Below are 24,027 nucleotides of genomic sequence, written 5' to 3'. Positions count from 1 at the left end.
TTACTAAAGGAAATTTGTAAAAAATAGATGTATTTGTATCCAGAAATACACTCATTTTTCACATTTACTATCCCGAAAATACGGCAATTCGTATTCGTATTGATAGCACATCAATACGAATACGAATTGCAGTATTTTCGGGATAATAAATATAAAAAATGAGTGTATTTCTGGATACAAATACACCTATTTTTTTACAAATTTCCTTTAGTAATTTCTCCCCTTCATGTTTTCCAGGTCAGCTATGGATTTGTAGGAATGAATGCAGCATGTTTCCAAATGTGTGTTAGTAATGACTGCACTTGTGCACTGGCTAGGGGTCTGGGAGATATGAGTTAGTAATGACTGCACCTGTGCACCAGCTAGGGGGTCTGGGAAATGTGACAGTTAGTAATGACTGCATCTGTGCACCAGCTAGGGGGTCTGGGAAACGTGACAATTAGTAATGACTACACCTGTGCACCAGCTAGGGGGTCTGGGAAACATGAGTAAGTAATGATTACACCTGTGCACCAGCCAGGGGGTCTGGAAAACGTCAGTTAGTAATGACTGCTCCTGTGCACCAGGAGGTCTGGGAAATGTGACAGGTAGTAATGACTGCACCTGTGCACAAGCTAGGGGGTCTGGGAAATGTGTTAGTAATGACTACACCTGTTCACCAGCTTGGGGGTCTGGGAAACATGACAGTTAGTAATGACTGCACCTGTGCACCAGCTATGGGGTCTGGGAAATGTGACAGTAAGTATTGACTACACCTGTGCACCAGCTAGGGGGTCTGGGAAACATGACAGTTAGTAATGATAACACCAGTGCACCAGCTAGGGGGTCTGGGAAATGGGAGTTAGTAATGACTACACCTGTGCACTAGCTAGAGGGTCTGAGAAATGTGACATATACTGTAGTAATGACTGCACCTGTGCACCAGCTGGTGGTCTGGGATATGTGACTATTAGTAATGACTACATCTATGCACCAGCTAGGGGGTCTGGTTAAGTGACAGTCAGTATTGCCTGCACCTCTGCACCAGCTGGGTGGTCTGGGAAATCTGACAGTTTAATGACTGCACCTGTGCACCAGCTAGGTGCTCTGGGAAATGTGACCGTTAGTAATGACTACACCTGTGCAGCCAGCTGGGGGGGTCTGGGAAATGTGACAGTCAGTAATGACTACACCTGTGCATCAGCTAGGTGGTCTGGGAAATGTGAACTGTTGGTAGATCTCGAGGACTGGTTTGGTCAGCCCTCCTCTAGTGCAATGGTACCCAAAGTTGGTATGAAATCCCGACGGTCAAAATCCCGACAGGGTCAAAATCCCGAATGGGTCATAATACAGACAAGGACAAAATCCCGACAAGGTCAAAATCCCGACATTTAAAATCCCGACATGGTCAAAATACCGACATATAGGATGTGCAGGTGAAACTGTCAACATGATTTTGGGTCGACAGGTCGCAAGGTCAACATGGGTTTTTTCACTGTTTTTTTTAACCCGAATGTCGACACAGTCGACACGGACACAGTTGGGGGTGAACCGCAGCCCCTCGCATCGCTCGCTTCGTTCGCAAAGCTTCGGGCGCGGTGCATCGCTGCGCTCGGCACACTATTTTATTCTCCCACCACGCCCTTGTGGATGGTAGGGCATGAAATCCCGCATGTCGGCACATGTCAAAAACCAGTGAAAAAACCCATGTCGACCTCGCGACCCAAAGTCATGTTGACAGTTTTACCTGTACATTTTATATGTCAGTATTTTGACCTTGTCAGGATTTTAAATGTCGGGATTTTGTCCTTGTCAGGATTTTAAATGTCTGGATTTTGTCCTTGTCGGGATTTTGTACTTGTCAGTATTATGACCCATTCGGGATTTTGACACCTTTGGGAGATTTTTTTTAAAAGTATTCAGGTATGCTGTACCATCTATGTAGGGAAACCATCCGTCATTGATTGTAAAGCTAATGTACATAAGCGCCCCGGAAAGGATCAGCTGCAAGCGCACAGGAAAGGGTCAGCACCAAGCGCACAGGAAAGGGTCAGATGCAAGTGTACATGAAATGGTCAGTGGCAAGCGCACAATAAAGGGTCAGATGCAAGTGTACAGGAAAGGGTCAGCTGCAAGTGTACAGGAAAGGGTTAGCTACAAGTGTACAGGAAACGGTCAGCTGCAAGTGTACAGGATAAGGGTTAGCGGCAAGCACACAGGAAAGGGTCAGCTGCAAGTGTACAGGAAAGGGCTATTGGCAAGTGCACAGGAAAGGGTCAGCTGCAAGTGTACAGGAAAGGGTTAGTGGCAAGCGCACAGGAAAGGGTCAGCTGCAAGTGTACAGGAAAGGGTTAGCTACAAGTGTACAGGAAACGGTCAGCTGCAAGTGTACAGGATAAGGGTTAGCGTCAAGCACACAGGAAAGGGTCAGCTGCAAGTGTACAGGAAAGGGCTATTGGCAAGTGCAAAGGAAAGGGTCAGCTGCAAGTGTACAGGAAAGGGTTAGTGGCAAGCGCACAGGAAAGGGTCAGCTGCAAGTGCACAGGAAAGGGTCAGCCTCAAGTATACAGGAAAGGGTCAGCTTGAATAAAATATATAACAAAAAAGGAAAGGGTCAGCTTCAAGTGTACAGGAAAGCCTCTGCAGCTTGTGCAACCAATAAAAGCAAGAAGACACAGGGATATTTATATAACCATGGTATAAGTGGAGACTGATAAAGTACTATACAGCTTCTAATTGGTATGTTAAAATATGTCAGGAGCTGATTGGATGGTACTTTATCTCTCTCCCATGGGGAAAGTGGAGACCGATAAAGTACTAAGCAGCCTCTTGTTAAAATATGTCAGAAGCTGATTGGAACTTTACCTCTCTCCCATAAGACAAGGGGCGCTCAGTGGTGCAATGCGTACACGACATGCGTACCATAAAATTCACACTGGCAGTGCACGAACAATGAGGGTTGACTGTATACAGCACTCACGGAGCCACCCCGACACATTGAACACGCTTGTGCATCGTTTCCCGGCTCCGACCGTGCCACAGCTACTGCATGTGTCAGTTAGGCCACGCCCCTACGTGGTTCATTAGGCCACGCCCCTACGTGTTTCGTCATGGACTTCATCAGTGGGGAAACCCGTAGGGGCGTGGCCTAACTGACGCATTCAGGAGCAGGAGCTGTGGCACGGACGGAGCTGGGAAACGCTGCACAAGCGCGTTCAATGTGCCGGGCATAGGCGTGCGCACATTGAGTGTTAAGGGTGCACAGGCACCCCCTAATGCTGTGCCCCCACCCCCACACTTATTGCTGCTAGTAATACCAGCAATACCTTTTACCAAAGACGTTTGCTTTTTAAACCTGTATTCCATTAAAATAAGAGCCCATCAATCAATGTGTGTTTTGCATTATTAATTGTATTACACCATTGTCATATCACTACATATCTGTGTCATCCAGATATGATTTTGACTTTATTTGCATGTACAGTTACACAGAGTAATTAGAAGATTAAAACTGAAATAGGCAGGAGATTATGGTGTGGCTGAGAGACATTTTATATTGTGGTGAGTGCACGCCTGATTTGCGGTGTTAAACAGACCCAATGGCACTGTAAGGCATGCCCAATAGGCACACCGCTTTGACAGTGCACCTCCTAATAAAATGTGCTGCGCACGCCTATGGTGCCGGGTGGATCCGTGAGTGCACCGCTAGTGTGGAATTGTTTTATACCAAGTGGTTTTTAGTCCACCACTGATACATTTTATGGTACGCATGTCTTACACCCTCATATGTACGACGTGCGAGGGTGACGTGGGTGGGGGAGGGTGTTTGGGGGTGGAGTGGGTTGGGTAGTTGCAGATGTGGGGATACTGGGTGGTTGTAGTTAAACATGTGTTGTATTTCGTTTGGGTGGTGTGAGTTTGTGAGGTGAGGGGTTCTCAATGATGGGCGTTCTCATGGTAATGAGGCAGAGACGCTGGTGCGGGGAGTTGGTAGCTGACATATCCGGATGTCAGCTGGTCGGCTATATCCGCGCCAGCGTGCACACATATGTAAGTAACTTAAAAGTTGGTCGGAGACCATCGAAAGATCTGGGCGGTTACCTGAGGCATGCGAATGGATGTTTATGCAAAACATCCATTCACAGCCTGTGTGGGTGAACCCGTACTTCGAGGGGGCGGCAGGTGGGCGTCCATTCGCTGGGCGGGGTTTGGTGGACTCGCAAGGCTGCGAAATCGCAGCCTTGCGAATCAACCAGAATAACCCCCACTGTTGGGAGAATGGAGGGGGGGTGGCGATGCGGTTTGGGATGCTGCTGGGGTATTGTGGGGAGGCTGGGGCTGGGGAACCTGGCGGGGAAATGAGGAGGTGCTCTGGTGACACAGCGGGGAGACCGAAGGGGGGGACGGGGGGAAGTCTGGTGTGGTGGTTGGGAGAGCTGCTGGGGGATGAATGGGGGCTGAGGCACCTGTTGGGGGAATGAGGAGGTGTGTTGGTAACAGTGCTGGGGAAATTGAATAAGATAAATTTGTGAAAAAAAATCGTATTTTCATACGAAAATACATTTTTTGGGGGGAGGATACGAATTTTAATTTGGCACGCGAATGGCGTGCCAAATACGGCAGGAAAATACATTTTATTTTCCTGTCGGATTTGGCTTTAGCCTGCACGGATCAGTCAGATCCGTGCAGGCTTCAGTGTATAAAAAATGGTAAAATAAACGGCGTGGTTGGTTTCCTGAATTTTTAATACCAGCCTTGGCTCTTTCAGCCTAGTGCTGGTTATGGCTGTGGGGGGGGGGACCCCACACCGTTTTTTTCATTTATTTACTTAACCATTTTTTACACTCTGCAGCCCCCACGGATCTGACTTATCCGTGCAGACTGCCTGTACGAATTCGTATTAGCGGCCGTATATATTGCGGGCAGACCAGTCGATCTCGGGTGGGGGGGGATGACGACATGGTGGATGGTGCTGTAGCCCTGGCTGTGGGCGGGGGGAGGTGTTTTCCAAGGGGGTGGGGATGTGTATAACGCTGGTCTATCCCTAGGGGGGCAGGTTTGTGTATAACGCTGGGCAGGGGGTGGGGTATCCTAAGGCAGAAACTCTGTGTGTATAACGCTGTCAATCACTCTTGTAACCCCGCCCAGCGTTATACACACATGGGATGAGTGACAGATCTGGCTTAATATATATACACACACACACGCAAACACACACACATAAACATAGATGTGCACTTATTACAGGAAAACTGCAGGGGGACATTCTGCGACTCTTCCGACTCTAATTCCTGCCGCCCTGCAGCCTCCGATCCCGGACTACATACTGTACATAACTCTGCACGGCGATCATATGATATCTGACTCCATGTGTGGAGAACACAGAGCCGCTTGTTTGGCAATGATAAAGAACGCTCCTCACTCTCACATGTTGGACAGCAGGAAGTTTATTTGTTATTTATAAATAAATAGTCCAATAAAACCAACATAAAAAAATAAGTGCACATAAAAAACAAACAAAAATAAATCAGACGAGACGAGGGAACGATGATGATAAGACACAGAGAATAACCCGGGTCTCTGCTGCTAGAATTTACAATCGCACCTTATTGGGGGGCCGGACTTTGATGACTGTCCCCCCTGGCAAATCCATTTTACGGTAGTTGTAGTTCACCAGAGCACGTACACGTCCCTATAGCTTTTCCTGTTCCGCTGCCAGGCTGTATCTAAAACATTTGATTATTTTTTCAGCGAAAACCCATTCCCCTTTCCTGCTCTACGCCCTTACCCCCCTGCCCAATATTATTATAACCCTATTCCCTACTACAGTATGTGCGGTTCACAATGCACGATGCTTTGCAGCCATTCTTCCAGCAATGATGCGCATCAAATTCTGCAGGTTCCTTTGGCAGCGGAGAGCTAAGTAAATATGGGAGATGGAGGGTCCAGGTTCATATCCTGAATGGAACTATAATCCTAAATCAGAAGCAACAAATGATGCAGTATGAATGGGATTCCTAAACCTTGGGGGGGCCCTATCAGACATTCTGGTCCTGGGATTGGCTTCCTTACTTGCCCTGAGCTTCTGACTCCTCTTCGTCATCTTCGTACATCTCGCCCTCCTCCTCGGCCGTGGCATCCTGATACTGCTGGTACTCCGATACCAGGTCGTTCATGTTGCTTTCGGCCTCTGTGAATTCCATTTCGTCCATGCCCTCCCCCGTGTACCAGTGCAAGAAAGCCTTGCGTCGGAACATGGCGGTGAACTGCTCGGAGATGCGTTTGAATAGCTCCTGGATGGCCGTGCTGTTGCCTATGAAGGTGGAAGACATTTTCAGGCCACGGGGTGGGATGTCACAGACAGCAACCTTCACGTTGTTGGGGATCCATTCCACAAAGTAGCTGCTGTTCTTGCTCTGGATGGCCAGCATCTGCTCGTCCACCTCCTTCATTGACATGCGCCCGCGGAAGACGGTAGCCACTGTCAGGTAGCGCCCGTGGCGGGGATCGCAGGCTGCCATCATGTTCTTGGCGTCGAACATCTGCTGAGTGAGTTCTGGTACAGTCAGTGCCCGGTACTGCTGGCTGCCACGGGCAGTCAAGGGAGCAAAGCCCGGCATGAAGAAATGAAGGCGAGGGAAGGGCACCATGTTGACCGCCAGTTTGCGCAGGTCAGCATTGAGTTGTCCGGGGAACCTAAGAGAAGTGGTTACCCCACTCATTGTGGCACTGACTAGATGGTTGAGGTCACCATATGTGGGAGTGGCCAGTTTGAGGGTGCGGAAGCAGATGTCATATAAAGCCTCATTGTCAATGCAGTAGGTCTCATCTGTGTTCTCCACCAACTGATGGATGGACAACGTCGCATTGTACGGTTCAACCACTGTGTCGGATACCTTCGGGGAGGGGACTACGCTGAAAGTGTTCATGATACGGTCAGGGTACTCCTCCCTAACCTTACTGATGAGTAGGGTGCCCATGCCAGAGCCTGTACCCCCGCCAAGAGAGTGGGTGAGCTGGAAGCCTTGTAGACAGTCGCAGTTCTCACATTCCTTCCTCACCACATCCAGCACGGAATCCACCAGCTCAGCCCCCTCAGTGTAATGACCCTTCGCCCAGTTGTTACCGGCACCACTTTGTCCTGCGGAGGGATATACAGATGACAAGGGTCTAGATGAGAATTACAAAGCCACAGTAATGGTTTTTATCACATTTTATACCATATGTACCTCATCAGCTGAATGGCCAACCAGCTGGTTTGAAACTACATATCCCAGCATGCTCTTCCACAGTTTTAGAGTTCCCTAAAAGCAAAACTGGCAGGGCATGATGGGACTTGCAGTTTCACAACAGCTGGAGAGCAACATGTTAGCTAGGCCTGGTCCAGACAATCATGGGGCAATACGGAGTTGATTGCAAGGATGGCGAGGGGACGTGGTACACTCTGACGGTGTCTATGCCGACTAGGTCGACATTTGGGACAAAAAAACGTGGAAAACTCATGTTGACCTTTTGGCTTTTGACCTCGCCATTGTCAACCTTACAACCCCGTCGACCTCTTTCAGGTGCGATGTGTGCTGAGACATCTGGGCAGAGTGGGGTTTTGCCTATGCTTATCTAAGCAGGATAGACAGTGCATGCCTTGTCTTTCCCTGTAGGCGATGGTGGCGCGTGGGAGCGGGCATCGCCATCGCTGGGGGGCATACACACAGAGCGATCCATGCTCCATCTAGTCAGATCGCTCCAACATAGGATTTTCATCGCCCAATGTGTATGTCCCTTAACAGGTCAAGCAGCCCCAATGTCTATGTGTCCTGCGGCTGCCATATAAATACACTATTGTATATACAATTATTGGACTATCGCATGCTATTTGCATGCAATTTACATGTGATGCGATCCGAAGCTAGCTCAAAAAGTATGTGCAGCACATTGCAACGCACCCGCAAAACGCACCGTGTATGGGCACCTTTAGTGAGTACTCAGCCTCGAGTCTTCTGTAGCCAGGTGGAGTAAGCTCAGCTGGTGAGAAATGATGTGATTCACGGTGATTGGAGTCACCACAGCGTCACATGATCGACCGGACCTGAAAGCTGCGCTAGGGCTACTGGGGTTGATATGTGGACATTCTGACATGTCAACATTTCAACACTGTCTATATGATAAATTTCAGATATTATTGCTGTCCATATATATATATATATATATATATATATATATATATATATATATATATATATATATATATATATATATATATATCTGTCCAAAGGTGTCCGGCACTCTATTATAAGACACAACTTGCTTCGGTGCACATCCAAAGAAAATACATATAAATCCAGCAGAGGGATGTCACTCGAATATAATGATGACAACAGGAGGCAAACGGTTTGGTCAACGTTTCAGGGGGCTTCCCCTTTTATCAAGACCTGAACAAAGAATGCAAAACATACATATATATAGAGAGAAAAGACTTACAATTGTGCACCCGACACCCTGGCCACGTAGCCCGTCTGGGGTCCGGTGACGTCACTCATGCGCGTCCGCGCTGACCGCCGGTCACCCCCGGGGGCGTGGCTACACCACGATGCTAAAGCAACTCCATGGCAACCATGGATTGTACGTAACTCTGTAGCCGCCTACCCGCTGGAGATTGTCCATAGGGCTGTCAGTGCTTTGTGCTGGCGGCCGGACTCCATCAGGGGACCAAGTGTACAAAGGAGCTGAGTTGCATCTGTGAAGCAAACAAACAATGTGTAAATATAAAAGGAACATATAACCTGTGGACGTAGGCATATATAATGCCAACTAATGAGCATGGTGCGCTGAGAAAAAAGACTAGCATGCACACAAGATAAGCACAAAACTGAAACTGGATACACACTATGCAATGCATTGATTCAATGGTGGGCAATCGAAACAGTATGGGGCGTCTCCATGTAACAGATACACACTGTGCAATCTGACTATAAACCGATATAGACAATCCATGAATGCAAAAAACGGGACAGTGATCTACAATGAATGGAAAGGGATAGAGAAGGGAGAAAAGATCATCATAAAAATGCAGTGAATGAGAGCATCTCATTGAGTCCCTTAGGGTGCACTGTTTGCAAAGTGTGAATCCACAAGGCTTCCCTCTGCAACAAAGTGCGACCTCTATCACCCCCTCTTCTGTCTGGAGGCACCCAGTCAATCATTTTGAATCTAATATTAGACAGGCTGTGTTTGAATTCTTTGTAGTGTCTCGCTACAGGTTGATCTGCAGCCCTGCCTTCAATAGCTGCCCGAATGTGTGACCGATGAAGGGCGATTCTTTCCTTAATCTGACGGGTGGTCTTACCTATATACAGTAAGCCACAAGGACATTTTATTTGGTAGACCACGAAGCGGCTTGTACATGATAAAGGAAATCTGATTTTATACTGTTTCCCAGTATGGGGATGATGGAACGTATCCCCAATCTCCATGGTACTACAAGTCGTGCAACCCGTGCACCTATAATTGCCGGGTTTACGTGTAAGGAAATGACTTGGTCTGTTGAGTCCCATATCCGTAACATCATTGTGCACAACGACGTTTTTAATATTTTTACTGCGGCGGTAAGATGGTAAAATACTGGTCTCTTTGAGGGAAGGTAATGAGGGATCTTGTGCCACAATGGGCCATATCGCTTTGGCTCTGCGCATCAATTTGGTACTTGAGGTAGTAAACTCCTGAGTCCATACTATGGAATCTTTGGGTGCTTGTATTTGTTTACCCAAAAGCGCTTCCTCTCTGGATATTGCTAGGGCTTTGGACTTGGCTTCCAACAGCGATTTGTAATTGTATCCTCTTTTAAGAAATTTTACCAGCATGCCCTCCATTTGCAAATTAGTGTCCTTTGGGTCACTACAGATCCGTCTTACCCGCAGGAATTGTGAATATGGTAGGGACCTCTTAAGGGACTCCGGATGGTGGCTGGACCCTTGTAACAGTGTATTCCTGTCAGTAATCTTATAGAACATGGAACTGGAGAGATTTCCTCTGTGGTCTTGGGTGACTCTTACATCGAGTTAGTGTACTGTGTCGTAACTGCACTCATGGGTCAATTTAATTGGACAATCCAACTTATTGATATTTTCAATAAGTGTTTCAAACGCCACTTGTGTCCCCTTCCATAGTAGAAAAATATCGTCTATATATCTCGTGTATCCCCCGATTTGGGAGGATATAGACGAATCGGTAAAGAAGAATTCATTCTCCACTTCGAACATATATATGTTCGCGAAGCTAGGAGCGACGCATGATCCCATCGCACACCCCGCGTTTTGAATATAGATCTCACCGTTGAAAAGAAAGTAGTTTCTAGTGAGTGTCAACTCTAAGAGTTGCATAAACACTGACATGTCTGGACCATTATAGTTGATGTTATTCGAGAGAAAGCGTCTAATGGCTTGTATCCCTGCAGCTTGCGGGATGCTTGTATACAAGCTGGACACGTCTATCGTACAAAGCAGGACCCTTTCTTGTGCACCGGACCACGATTGTAATTTGAGAAGGAATGCTGTGGTGTCCTTCAGAAATCTGGGATGCACCTGGATCAAGGGCTGCAGAAAGTGATCCAAATATTTTGAAATGTCATAATATAAGGAATCTCTGGCCGCTATGATCGGCCTTCCAGGGGGTCTCACAGGGTCCTTGTGCATTTTAGGGATCGTGTATAGTGCTGGGATTTTAGGATATTCCTTTTGTAGAGCATCCCGAAAAAGTTTGGGAACATATAAGGACATCATTATACGCCCTTCTGATAAGGGCGGGGGAATTGTTGTGCAGGACTTGGGAACGTACATAGCAGAAATTAATCGACAGCTATCAGACGACACAGTCTACAGAAAGTTACCCAAAGACCCTACTGACACCTTTAAAAGGGAATTGGATGCGATTCTGGGAGAAGCAGTCAATAACCAGCTGATGACTAGTACAGTTCGGGATGCTCTACAAAAGGAATATCCTAAAATCCCAGCACTATACACGATCCCTAAAATGCACAAGGACCCTGTGAGACCCCCTGGAAGGCCGATCATAGCGGCCAGAGATTCCTTATATTATGACATTTCAAAATATTTGGATCACTTTCTGCAGCCCTTGATCCAGGTGCATCCCAGATTTCTGAAGGACACCACAGCATTCCTTCTCAAATTACAATCGTGGTCCGGTGCACAAGAAAGGGTCCTGCTTTGTACGATAGACGTGTCCAGCTTGTATACAAGCATCCCGCAAGCTGCAGGGATACAAGCCATTAGACGCTTTCTCTCGAATAACATCAACTATAATGGTCCAGACATGTCAGTGTTTATGCAACTCTTAGAGTTGACACTCACTAGAAACTACTTTCTTTTCAACGGTGAGATCTATATTCAAAACGCGGGGTGTGCGATGGGATCATGCGTCGCTCCTAGCTTCGCGAACATATATATGTTCGAAGTGGAGAATGAATTCTTCTTTACCGATTCGTCTATATCCTCCCAAATCGGGGGATACACGAGATATATAGACGATATTTTTCTACTATGGAAGGGGACACAAGTGGCGTTTGAAACACTTATTGAAAATATCAATAAGTTGGATTGTCCAATTAAATTGACCCATGAGTGCAGTTACGACACAGTACACTAACTCGATGTAAGAGTCACCCAAGACCACAGAGGAAATCTCTCCAGTTCCATGTTCTATAAGATTACTGACAGGAATACACTGTTACAAGGGTCCAGCCACCATCCGGAGTCCCTTAAGAGGTCCCTACCATATTCACAATTCCTGCGGGTAAGACGGATCTGTAGTGACCCAAAGGACACTAATTTGCAAATGGAGGGCATGCTGGTAAAATTTCTTAAAAGAGGATACAATTACAAATCGCTGTTGGAAGCCAAGTCCAAAGCCCTAGCAATATCCAGAGAGGAAGCGCTTTTGGGTAAACAAATACAAGCACCCAAAGATTCCATAGTATGGACTCAGGAGTTTACTACCTCAAGTACCAAATTGATGCGCAGAGCCAAAGCGATATGGCCCATTGTGGCACAAGATCCCTCATTACCTTCCCTCAAAGAGACCAGTATTTTACCATCTTACCGCCGCAGTAAAAATATTAAAAACGTCGTTGTGCACAATGATGTTACGGATATGGGACTCAACAGACCAAGTCATTTCCTTACACGTAAACCCGGCAATTATAGGTGCACGGGTTGCACGACTTGTAGTACCATGGAGATTGGGGATACGTTCCATCATCCCCATACTGGGAAACAGTATAAAATCAGATTTCCTTTATCATGTACAAGCCGCTTCGTGGTCTACCAAATAAAATGTCCTTGTGGCTTACTGTATATAGGTAAGACCACCCGTCAGATTAAGGAAAGAATCGCCCTTCATCGGTCACACATTCGGGCAGCTATTGAAGGCAGGGCTGCAGATCAACCTGTAGCGAGACACTACAAAGAATTCAAACACAGCCTGTCTAATATTAGATTCAAAATGATTGACTGGGTGCCTCCAGACAGAAGAGGGGGTGATAGAGGTCGCACTTTGTTGCAGAGGGAAGCCTTGTGGATTCACACTTTGCAAACAGTGCACCCTAAGGGACTCAATGAGATGCTCTCATTCACTGCATTTTTATGATGATCTTTTCTCCCTTCTCTATCCCTTTCCATTCATTGTAGATCACTGTCCCGTTTTTTGCATTCATGGATTGTCTATATCGGTTTATAGTCAGATTGCACAGTGTGTATCTGTTACATGGAGACGCCCCATACTGTTTCGATTGCCCACCATTGAATCAATGCATTGCATAGTGTGTATCCAGTTTCAGTTTTGTGCTTATCTTGTGTGCATGCTAGTCTTTTTTCTCAGCGCACCATGCTCATTAGTTGGCATTATATATGCCTACGTCCACAGGTTATATGTTCCTTTTATATTTACACATTGTTTGTTTGCTTCACAGATGCAACTCAGCTCCTTTGTACACTTGGTCCCCTGATGGAGTCCGGCCGCCAGCACAAAGCACTGACAGCCCTATGGACAATCTCCAGCGGGTAGGCGGCTACAGAGTTACGTACAATCCATGGTTGCCATGGAGTTGCTTTAGCATCGTGGTGTAGCCACGCCCCCGGGGGTGACCGGCGGTCAGCGCGGACGCGCATGAGTGACGTCACCGGACCCCAGACGGGCTACGTGGCCAGGGTGTCGGGTGCACAATTGTAAGTCTTTTCTCTCTATATATATGTATGTTTTGCATTCTTTGTTCAGGTCTTGATAAAAGGGGAAGCCCCCTGAAACGTTGACCAAACCGTTTGCCTCCTGTTGTCATCATTATATTCGAGTGACATCCCTCTGCTGGATTTATATATATATATATATATATATATATATATATATATATATAGATAGAGTAGATGGATGACCCGGCACTGTGTAAGATGGAGGATACTTGATCCGGTGCCCCCACTTCCAAGCAAGGATAGGTAGGTAACGGCAATAGAGTGGCACTCTGGATACTTTCTTGCAAATAAACGGCAGACACTGTAGTCAGTTTCTAACTCTAAACTGACTACAGTGTCTGCCGTTTATTTGCAAGAAAGTATCCAGAGTGCCACTCTATTGCCGTTACCTATATATATAGATATAGAGAGAGAGAGAGTATTTGTCACTGAAATAGCTACAGGCGTTCCTTGCCCGGGTGCTCGCACTGGACGGAACCTCCAACCTTAAACAATAGGGACCTCAATCAGCATCACTCCGGGGCTACAGTAATAAGTGTAAAGTGCTATTTTTGTTGTCTATGCCGTTTCGAGCATATGCTCGTCTTCGGTACATCATATATATATATATATATATATATATATATATATATATATATATGTATATATATATATATCCCTATGCATGATAGTTTTGCACCTATAATATTATAAGTAGATACCAGAGTAATGTCCCGCTGCGACAACAGGTGAACTGCGCCACCAGGCAAACTGCGTCACCTCAAATCTGGCCAATCAGATTTCCCAAGTATTTTCATGCATGTCAGTTTTGCTATTAGCAACTTCCAGTAGGTAGCTATAGGGCCTGATTCAGCTTTATTGGCAAAGCAAAAAAGCACTTGAATGGGCAAAACCATGCTGCGCTGCAGGAGGGCATATGTAACATGTGCAGAGAGTTTTAGATTTTGGGTGCTGTGTGTGCAAAGAAAAGTGTAAATGTCAGTACAAGAATAAAGCTATATAACTGTATCTGTGGGCTACGTGCATGCCAGTATTTACCCTGCACAGAAACAGTACAAATCTATTTGATCCCCTTGTATGGCAGAATTGTGTGTTACAGACACACAATTACTGCTTTACTGAAATACAATACAATTCATAATATCTTGGCTGCAATTTGCCTGCAATAAATATAAGCTTTTTACCAAAAATGAAGTTATCAGGTCTGAAGAGATGTCCAAAGGCTCCTGAGCGGACACTGTCCATTGTCCCCGGCTCCAGATCCACTAAGATGGCACGCGGTACGTACTTGTGTGCTGGAAATGGAGAGGACAGTGGTGAGCGACACAGGATGTAACAACACGCACACAACAATCACAAAGTGTCTCAGTGGGGTCTCCGGCTGTATATTCAGTGACAAACCACCATGAATGCTGCCCAAACCGCTTCATATCCATATGTGCACCTGCTTTGGGGCAGCACGGATGGTGTAGTGGTAAGCATTGCTGTCTTGCAGCACTGAGGTCATGGTTTTGGCTTAATGGATAAACTGATGATGGGTGCGGGGACATCTATTGCCGCTGTCACTTGTGGGTTTATATATACAATATTCATATTGGTTAAATGTTCTTTATTGCAAGAATTCAGCCTGAAGGAGCAACCTGCACCCTACACAATGATAAGATGATGCCCGATCTCTGGTGCCTTCATTTTGGGATAAATCAGGATTTATTTTAGGAACTGGAAAATCTGATCACCCTCCCTCAGTGGATGATGCCCGTCAGCTCCAACCCTTTATCTCATTCTAATAACCTCATCCTGCAATAGGATGCCATATTCTTGTGGGTAGGTACACAAGTGTCATATCTGTACTCAGTAGGGAACATCAACCTAACCCAGAAGCCTCGAAGCATTTGCCCAAAGTCATGGAGATGTAGATTAATCATGGCTGTGCCTGGGGAACTTACAGGAAGCCTCATTGTAATATACACTGATCCTCTCCAGCTGCAAGTCAGAGTCACCAACATAATTCCCTGTTGGGTCGATTCCATGTTCATCGCTGATCACTTCCCAAAACTGTGGAGGAAACAGACAGAAATGTGAGTCGCAGAGGACAGAACACCCTGGCATTTGGGGGGGGGGATAGGGGTGTATGGTGAGAGGGGGACAAAAATGTGACTGAGACCACTGGTCTTTGGTTAATGGATGTGTATTTGTTTTTTTAGATGACGTTTTAAACCAAATGTGGCCCCAGTTAGTGTATGGCTTTGCCCCTGCAACACCTCAGGTGCGGTTACTGTTTCCATCCATAGGGCTTGATTCAGAGTCAGTTGTACTTTTTGCTAAATTTATGCTGGTAAGGGGGAAGCCGCCCCACTCTCCTGTCCCTCCCCATGATGTGCCTCCAAAAATTAGCGGACACATTGCTAAAGTGAACGCTCGCACATGCCCGGCAGTCTCCTGGCTGCACAGGTTGGCTATGTTTAGGGTTTCAGAGACTGCATGTGATGTCACTCAGCTGCTGTTACTGTACTCCAGAGCAGTCCAGATGCACCTGCATTTTCTGGGTCGCTCCCAGAAAACTCTCACCCCCCCAAAGGTACTTCTCCACCCAATAGGTCTATGCAATCTGTGGTGCAGATGTACTAAGTCTTTGATACAGTGGTGAGAGATAAAGTACCACCCTCCTAACTGCCATTTTAACAACACAACAAACTGTAACATGGCAGTTAGGAGCTGGTTGGCTGGCCGGAGGATTCGGCCGGTAAATTCACCAAACATTGCTATACTTTACAGCAGTGGGGATCTCACTTCTATAGGCAGCCATAGGTAGTGCGCACTTAGGTTAATCGGTCATTCGGCCAGGTGAGGATGGCGAATCAGGCTGCCATTTAAACACTTCGGCTATGGCTAATTGGCCTCCTTCACATTTGATTGAAATATCACCTTTATCTCTTACCTCTTTATCACTCTCCAAGGCATAGTAAATCTTCCCATGTATGTGTTATTCCCATTTTCCCAAACACTAGTTTTATTTATAGTCTACATTTGCCATAGCAGCCTCCACACTGCTGATACAGGACTTCCCATTGGTATCTGAAGCGTCACATGATGTGACACCAGTACTACCCACATGGCTAGCATCTGTGCCACCAGGACATGCTGGGATTTGTAGTCCCATGCCACTTGCACAAGTTGCCTATTTCTGTTCTGTGCTAAACAAAGCACGCCCTACTGTATATCACCTGTATAATACAGTATATATATATATATACAGTAATTGTAAATGGAGCTGTCCGTAGCACTGATCCTTGTAGTACATAATAGCACAGTCCTATATACACCTATATCACCTGTACATACAGTAATTGTATATGGAGCTGTCCGTAGTACTGATGCTGGTATTACATGATAGCACAGTCCTATATCACCTGTATATACCATAATGGGATGTATATGGAGCTGTATGTAGTACTGATCCTGGTATTACATGATGGCACAGTACTATATCACCTGTATATACAGTAATTGTATATGGAACTGTCCATAGTACTGATCCTGGTATTACATAATAACCCAGTCCTATATCACCTGTATATACAGTAATTGTATTTGGAGCTGTCCGTAGCACTGATCATGGTATTACATGATAGCACATTCCGATATCACCTGTATATTCAGTCCTTGTATATAGAGCTGTCCGTAGTACTGATCCTGTATTACATGATAGCCCAGTCCTATATCACCTGTATATATAGTAAGGGGATGCATATGGAGCTGTCCGTATAACTGATCCTGGAATTACATGATAGTACAGTCCTATATTCCCTGTATATACAGTAATGGTATATGGAGCTGTCCATAGGACTGTTCCTGGTATTAGATGATAGCACTGTCCTATATCACCTGTATCTACAGTAACCGAATATGGAGCTGTCCGTAGTGATGATCCCTGTAGTATATGATATCACAGTCCTATATCACCTGTATAATACAGATGGAGCCATCCTTATCTAGCCATCTCTGGATAGCCATGGTGACCCATGGCTATCCAAGGCCTATTGTTCTCAACTGCAATACAATACATAGAACAATACAGTAGGGGATTAGCAGAGTAATCACATTACTCACTTAATCCTATTAAAGGGCTAGATGAGGATGGCTCCATTTGTATATACAGTAAGGATATGTATTTGGAGCTGTCCATAGGACTGATCCCTGTAGTACATGATAGCACAATCCTATATATCCTGAATATACAGTAACGGGATGTATATGGAGCTGTCCATAGTACTGATCCTGGTATTACATGATAGCACAGTCCTATATCACCAGTATATACAGTAATTGTATATGGAGCTGTCCGTAGCACTGATCCTGGTATTACATAATAGCCCAGTCATATATCACCTGTATGTACAGAAAGGGGATGTATATGGAGCTGTCCGTAGTACTGATCCTGGTATTACATGATAGCACAGTCCTATATCACCTGTATACCTGTATATATAGTAAGGGGATGTATATGGAGCTGTCCGTATAACTGATCCTGGTATTACATGATAGTACAGTCCTATATTCCCTGTATATACAGTAATTGTATTTGGAGCTGTCCATAGTACTGATCCTGGTATTACATGATTGCACAGTCCTATATCACCAGTATATACAATAATTGTATATGGAGCTGTCCGTAGTACTGATCCTGGTATTACATGATAGCACAGTCCTATATCACCTGTATATACAGTAAGGGGATGTATATGGAGCTGTCCGTAGTACTGATCCTGGTATTACATGATAGCACAGTCCTATATCACCTGTATGTACAGAAAGGGGATGTATATGGAGCTGTCCATAGTACTGATCTCTGTGGTATATGATAGCACAGTCCTATATCACCTGTATATGCAGTAAATGTTTATGGAGCTGTCTGTAGTACTGATCCCGGTATTACATGATAGCACAGTCCTACTGTATATCACCTGTATATCCAGTCATTGTATATGGAGCTGTCCTTAATACTGATCCTGTTTTACACCCGGGACATGCATTATGCTTCTGATGAAGGAACGCTAGTTCCAAAATGCATTAAGCATAAATGTCCCCGGCAGGAGGAAAATCATTTTGTATGGTCACCACGCACACAGAACTTTAAGGAAAACTTCAGGGAGGCACAGATCCAGGAGGCGAGGCGGGTGGTGAGATCCAGAGTGCGATCGTGAAAAGCATTGTTTTAATCACAATTTGTGACAATATGCCTGTCATGTGAGTGCAATGTATAATAAAATCTTTTCCCGATGCTGAAAGGTTTTGCACTACTGGCTATTTCTCGTTCTAGATAATCTCTTGAGCGTTCTTTTGGCAACCATAAGAGACTTGCATTTGGACTGAAAAGGACTTATGTTGATATCTTACACTGACAGTATAATCTATTGAACGTTCTTTTGGACAACCATAAGAGACTGGTATCTGGACTGAAAAGGTCTCATGTTGATATCCTACACTGACAGTGTAAGTGTTTGGATAACCATTAAGTAATTATTCCTGAGCGCCAGTGACACTTTATAACTTGTGTCCTGTATTACATGATAGCACATCTTCTGCCATTCTTACCCTGTATTCTCCACACTCACTTACTGCAGGGAAAGAGATGTATTGCCGGTAACACACAGCGGGTGAGGGAGGATGGGTGGTGTAATAAGAAGGAGGAGGGGTGAAGACTGGAACAGGAAGTGAAATGATAGTGATGAATAGTGTACAGTACATTGTAGCTTTGTGTTATACAGTGTAGGGCTTGTGGGGAATTCCCAATAATATCAGCCACTGCGGCACCTAGCAAAGAACTTATATGATATAGTAACCAGGGGACATATTGTATACATGGCATGGTTATACTTGTACTGTAGGGTCAGTGATATGCAACAAGGCCTAGCTATAGAGATACTGTACCCATGTCAGTTAGATTGCTCTATGTTTTATCCATCTATCATAAAACATGCAAATTCACAGGTGTAAAACACCTGTGTATTTTGCACAGGGAATTATTTATGTACATGTTGAGAGGAAATGTATTTATCTTTCTGCACAAGATGAAGATTTAAATTAGTAGACATTATATGCAGCATTGAGAAACTATTGCGAACCTCATCACCTGCTCAAAGACTAACGAACAACAAGCTATAGATAAACCAGTATACATTGCATCTGAGAAGTGAAACCTATTATGTCAGCAAGCTGCCAGAACTGCTGAATACATGTTCCACCATATATGTAAATGCTTTAAATAAGTTAGTTAGAATATTCCCATACATGGACCCACCCCCATACTATATTTATGCCATAGCTAGAGGTTATAAGGTATATATTGTACCATGTGACCAGAGCTGGTCTGAGAGCTAGGCTGAACTGGGTCAAGCTGAGATGGGAAGAGCTATTATACCACCTTGAATGATGCCTGGAAGCATAGAAACTCAGATCCATTGCCTCGCTGCCTGTCTGTCTGAATGAATCACATCACATAATTTATAAGAAATATGGAGTCGAAGGTCATTATTCATTTTTTCTTCAACTCATCATACACAAGTGATTATTTCTGTAGGATCTCTTGTAGAACACCAGTACTGACACCATAGGGACAGATGTGCTTCCTATAGCCAGACTTCCTCATGACACTATATAAGGCCTTGTGATCAGAGGCGTAGCTATGGCGGAGCACCAGCTCCAGGCGCCGACATGTCACCTGGCGCCGGAGCTCTGCCGCCGGCTCCCCCGCCCTGCTCGCCCGCTGTGCCCGGCATCAGTCTGCACTTGGGACAGTTATAACCCGGCGAGCACTCTCACTGCGCATGTGCCGGTTTGGGACGCCAGAGGCAGGGATGCGGCGCATGCGCGATGTGAGCGCTCGCCGGGTTTTAACTTTCCCCACGGTTGAGTCTAAATTCTACCACACTAAAGGACCTCTGTTATCACCACCACATGATATGCGACAACAGCGGGAGGAGCAAGAATGGAACACGGAACCCTAAATGTACCCTTGAAGGCTTGCTTTGCTCTTCACACTTTGAACACGGTGGCTGGCTCCACTTTGCTCCCAACCTGGTTACTAAAGGATGCCCATCGAACTTGCTGAGTTACCTGCAGTCATGTATCATGTGGTTGTGACATCAGAGGTCCTTTAGTCCACTAGGCTCTAGCAACTACCCTTTCCCCCACTGACTGATGCCGGGCACAGCGGGCATCAACATCATGGCGCTGCATCCCTGGCACCGGAGACCCTATCCAGGGGTCAAGGGGTGAGTGCTGTGGGGTCCTATTATTATTATTATTATACAGGGGAGCAGCCTTATTATTATACAGGGGGAGCAATCTGTGGAGTCATGTTATTATACAGGGGGAGCAGCCTGTGGTGTCCTTTTATTACACAGGGGGAGCAGCCTGTGGTGTCCTTTTATTATACAGGGGGAGCAGCCTGTGGTGTCCTTTTATTATACAGGGGGAGCAGCCTCTGGGCTCATGTTGTGATTATACAGGGGGAGCAGCCTGTGGGGGTCCCGTTATTATTATACAGTGGGAGCAGCCTGTGGGGTCATGTTGTGATTATACAGGGGTAGCAGCCTGTGGGGTCCTGTTATTATTATTATTATTATTAACGAGCAAGGTCAGTCCTCTTAGCAACAAGCAAGGTCAGTTCCCCTTGGCAACAAGCAAGGACAGTCCCCCTTTTTGCCACGCAAGGGGGGGCGCGAAACATGCCCTTGCTCCAGGCACCGTGGAACCAAGCTACACCACTGCTTGTGATTATATAGTAACTGTCAGGTGTATTATAACAAGGTAAATGATGAGATTCTTCCTCTTCTCTGCACACTGAACAGTCCTGAGTGGCGCAGTTTGCAGACATGACAATGGGAGTCTGGGACAATGGCATTGCACTGTGAAATGCTTATTATTTTCAGTTATTTCTTTAAATGGCAGATTTTCCTACCAGCGAACGCCCCTAATACTGTTCCATCTCTCAGCGCTGGTTCCCTTGTGTTCTCCATATGTGCACAGCCTTTGTGTCTGCAGCCTGCTCCAATATATCATTAATCTAATTATTGTAATGCTGGTCCCATCCTCTTCCCCATGTCCCCTGTGATCACACAAACACCTGCTGCAGCCACTGAATTGCCCCTTTCTCAGACCCTGGGGACCTGCTGAGGAGATGACTGCAGAGATGTCTGCGGGGAGCATCTGTCTGTCTCAAACTAAGTGCTGTCTGACACCCAAGGTATAATATTGCTCCCGGTGACATCACAGCACATCATGACATTATCTATATAACACATTCTTCCCATCTGGGCAAGTTACAATCTCGTTCTCTACCTGCGACAATCATTTTCTTAAACAATTTACTTAATATATTTTCATTTCATTGCAAAGCTGAAGTTTCTGAAATATTGTTAGTGTATTGTCATGTCACTTGTGGGAACCTGTGATACCGGTGCTCAAATTCTTTGTCCTCTAGTATAATGTAATAAAGGCCTGATGATGTCACTGGACACCGCAGCTGCACCACAAGTAATGGGACGGCTGGTGCAGGGAGGGAGTGGCATGGTGCAGCTGAACAATACCAGGATCTGCAGTCCGGCAGTGCAAGGGTTACATAAGGACAGTGACAGAGGGTCTGTGTGAGAGGGGTACCATCTAATAATGGGATCTCTTGCCAATGCATAAGCTGGATTTAGGCGAGTGCAAGAAGCAGCTGTCTCCCTGCAGGATACCTGGTGTCTGTGCATTAGCCACAGCCTAATCTACAAGAAGTACATGGACAGCATCCCCTCCCACCCCGCCTGCCAGTCACGACACCTCCCTTGCCGGCTCTGCTTGAAGATCCCTTTAATTAAACAGGATTTGCACTGTCGCTGTAACCTCTTAGCTGCCAGAGATTGGTGCTGGGGTGCATCATGCAATAAAGCACCTGGGATTTACAGCTGGCTCAATTAACCTCTCGGCTGCCAGCAGGGCCTGTAATTAATTCCCCAGCTTTGAGTCATCTCTGGCAGAAGTAGCAGCAGACAATAGGGCTCTGTTCTGCCTGGCTGGCAAGGGGTTAAACGCTGGCTCAGGGAACCCACATAGTAATATACTGTAGGGTACAAAGCATTCTAGGTGTATGACAATGCATTAGCTGTGCATTATTATGTCACTATGTATTCTACATGCACTGATGGTGATGTGGGTATAACATGTACAGTATGCACCACTATCCCATGGCAGCCTCTTATTCCACACACCCCCTGCCCCCACCCCACATGCCAGCCTCTTATTCCACACACCCACTGACCCCCACCCCACATGCCATCCTCTTATTCCACACACCCACTGACCTCCACCCACATGCCATCCTCTTATTCCACACACACCCACTGACCCCCACCCCACATGCCATCCTCTTATTCCACACACCCACTGACCCCACCCCACATGCCATCCTCTTATTCCACACACCCACTGACCCCCACCCCACATGCCAGCCTCTTTTCCACACACACACACTGATCCCCACCCCACATGCCAGCCTCTTATTCCACACACCTCCTGACCCCCACCCCACATGCCAGCCTCTTATTCCACACACCCCCTGACCCCCACCCCACATGCCAGCCTCTTATTCCACACACCCCCTGACCCCCACTTCCCATGCCTTGTGCCCCTGTGCTTCTGCATCACTCCCATCTCCCCTTTGTGCCGGTGCTGCAGTGATGGGTGTGGTCTGCAGGACTGAGACGCTACCACTACGCCCACCGGGGAGCTGATCATTATCTGGGGGCACAAGGATCGCACAGACACATCTGCCCATTTTGCAGTATAACACCCCCCCCCCCCCCCCCCCCCAGTGACATTGGCCAAGGTTATATTGCATTTAGAGGGCACATGGCATGATGGCAACCCTGCGGGCATACACATACAACATGGCGATGCAGGGACATTACACTATGGCATCATACCCACGCATAAATAGTTACACATGCATGCTCATCCTGCGCATTATACTGTGATGGGGCTGTTATGCCACCCCAGTGCCAGATGTGTCTGCAATACAGATGGGTGGGCACTGCCCACCTGACCCCACCCCTGTGCACGGCTCCTACCTTGGCCCCGATCTGGTTGCCGCACTGGCCGGCCTGGATGTGCACAATCTCCCTCATACTGCTCGGCTGTGGCTCGGGAATGATGCGGGCACGGGAGGCGCCTGTCCCTTTATAAACCAGCCGGCGTGACGTTACCAGCCCGCCGCGGCCAATCACATGCGGCCTGCGACACACGCCGCAGCATCCCTGCACCAGCAGCATCAGCACCGGCCCTGCGCGCGCCCGACATGCCCAGCCAGGGGGCGGCGGGGCCGCGCGTAGAGAGAGTTCGGGGCGGGGGACAGAGCGGCGTGTCAGACAGAGCGGCCACGAGGAGGAATGGCGGGGAGGTAGATGATAATATGCAGGGGCTGGCTGGCAGGGCATGCTGGAACTTGTGGTGACTCAGCAGGATGACTCTCTATGGTGGGTGCCTGCAGCTGGTAGTCTGCTCCCCTGTGCCGGGGTATATAACTAACCGGCCCATACCATACACTTTAAACGATCCTGGCGGTGGTGGGGTGCTGGCATTGCCAAGTGCGTACACACTGGGCAATATTGGTGGCGAAGGGAACGATGGCCATGCTGCAGCGGGGGCATGGCCATCGCTAAGGACGGAGTACCCCCTCGTCTACATATTCAGATGAGGGAGGGGGTCATTAATGATGCGCGGGATACCCTTCTGAGTGATATCAGTTACT

The 24,027-nt window shown here is 46.6% G+C and overlaps 1 protein-coding gene across 1 annotated transcript; it reads right to left on the bottom strand.

Annotated features, from left to right (window-relative positions):
* Positions 1-5,408: 5,408 nt before the first annotated feature.
* TUBB3 (tubulin beta 3 class III) lies at positions 5,409-23,506 on the bottom strand. The gene is made up of 4 exons (XM_083164929.1): positions 23,348-23,506; positions 15,182-15,290; positions 14,420-14,530; positions 5,409-7,120 (listed from the first exon to the last, which is right to left on the bottom strand). The coding sequence occupies exons 1-4, from the start codon at positions 23,402-23,404 to the stop codon at positions 6,048-6,050; spliced, it is 1,350 nt and encodes a 449-aa protein (XP_083021055.1). The 5' UTR covers positions 23,405-23,506; the 3' UTR covers positions 5,409-6,047.
* Positions 23,507-24,027: the final 521 nt, after the last annotated feature.

Source organism: Crinia signifera, chromosome 11 (assembly GCF_055691185.1).
Source record: "Crinia signifera chromosome 11, ASM5569118v1, whole genome shotgun sequence".
In the NCBI taxonomy this organism is placed as follows: Eukaryota; Metazoa; Chordata; class Amphibia; order Anura; family Myobatrachidae; genus Crinia; species Crinia signifera.
This window is presented reverse-complemented; position numbering and strand designations above follow the sequence as displayed.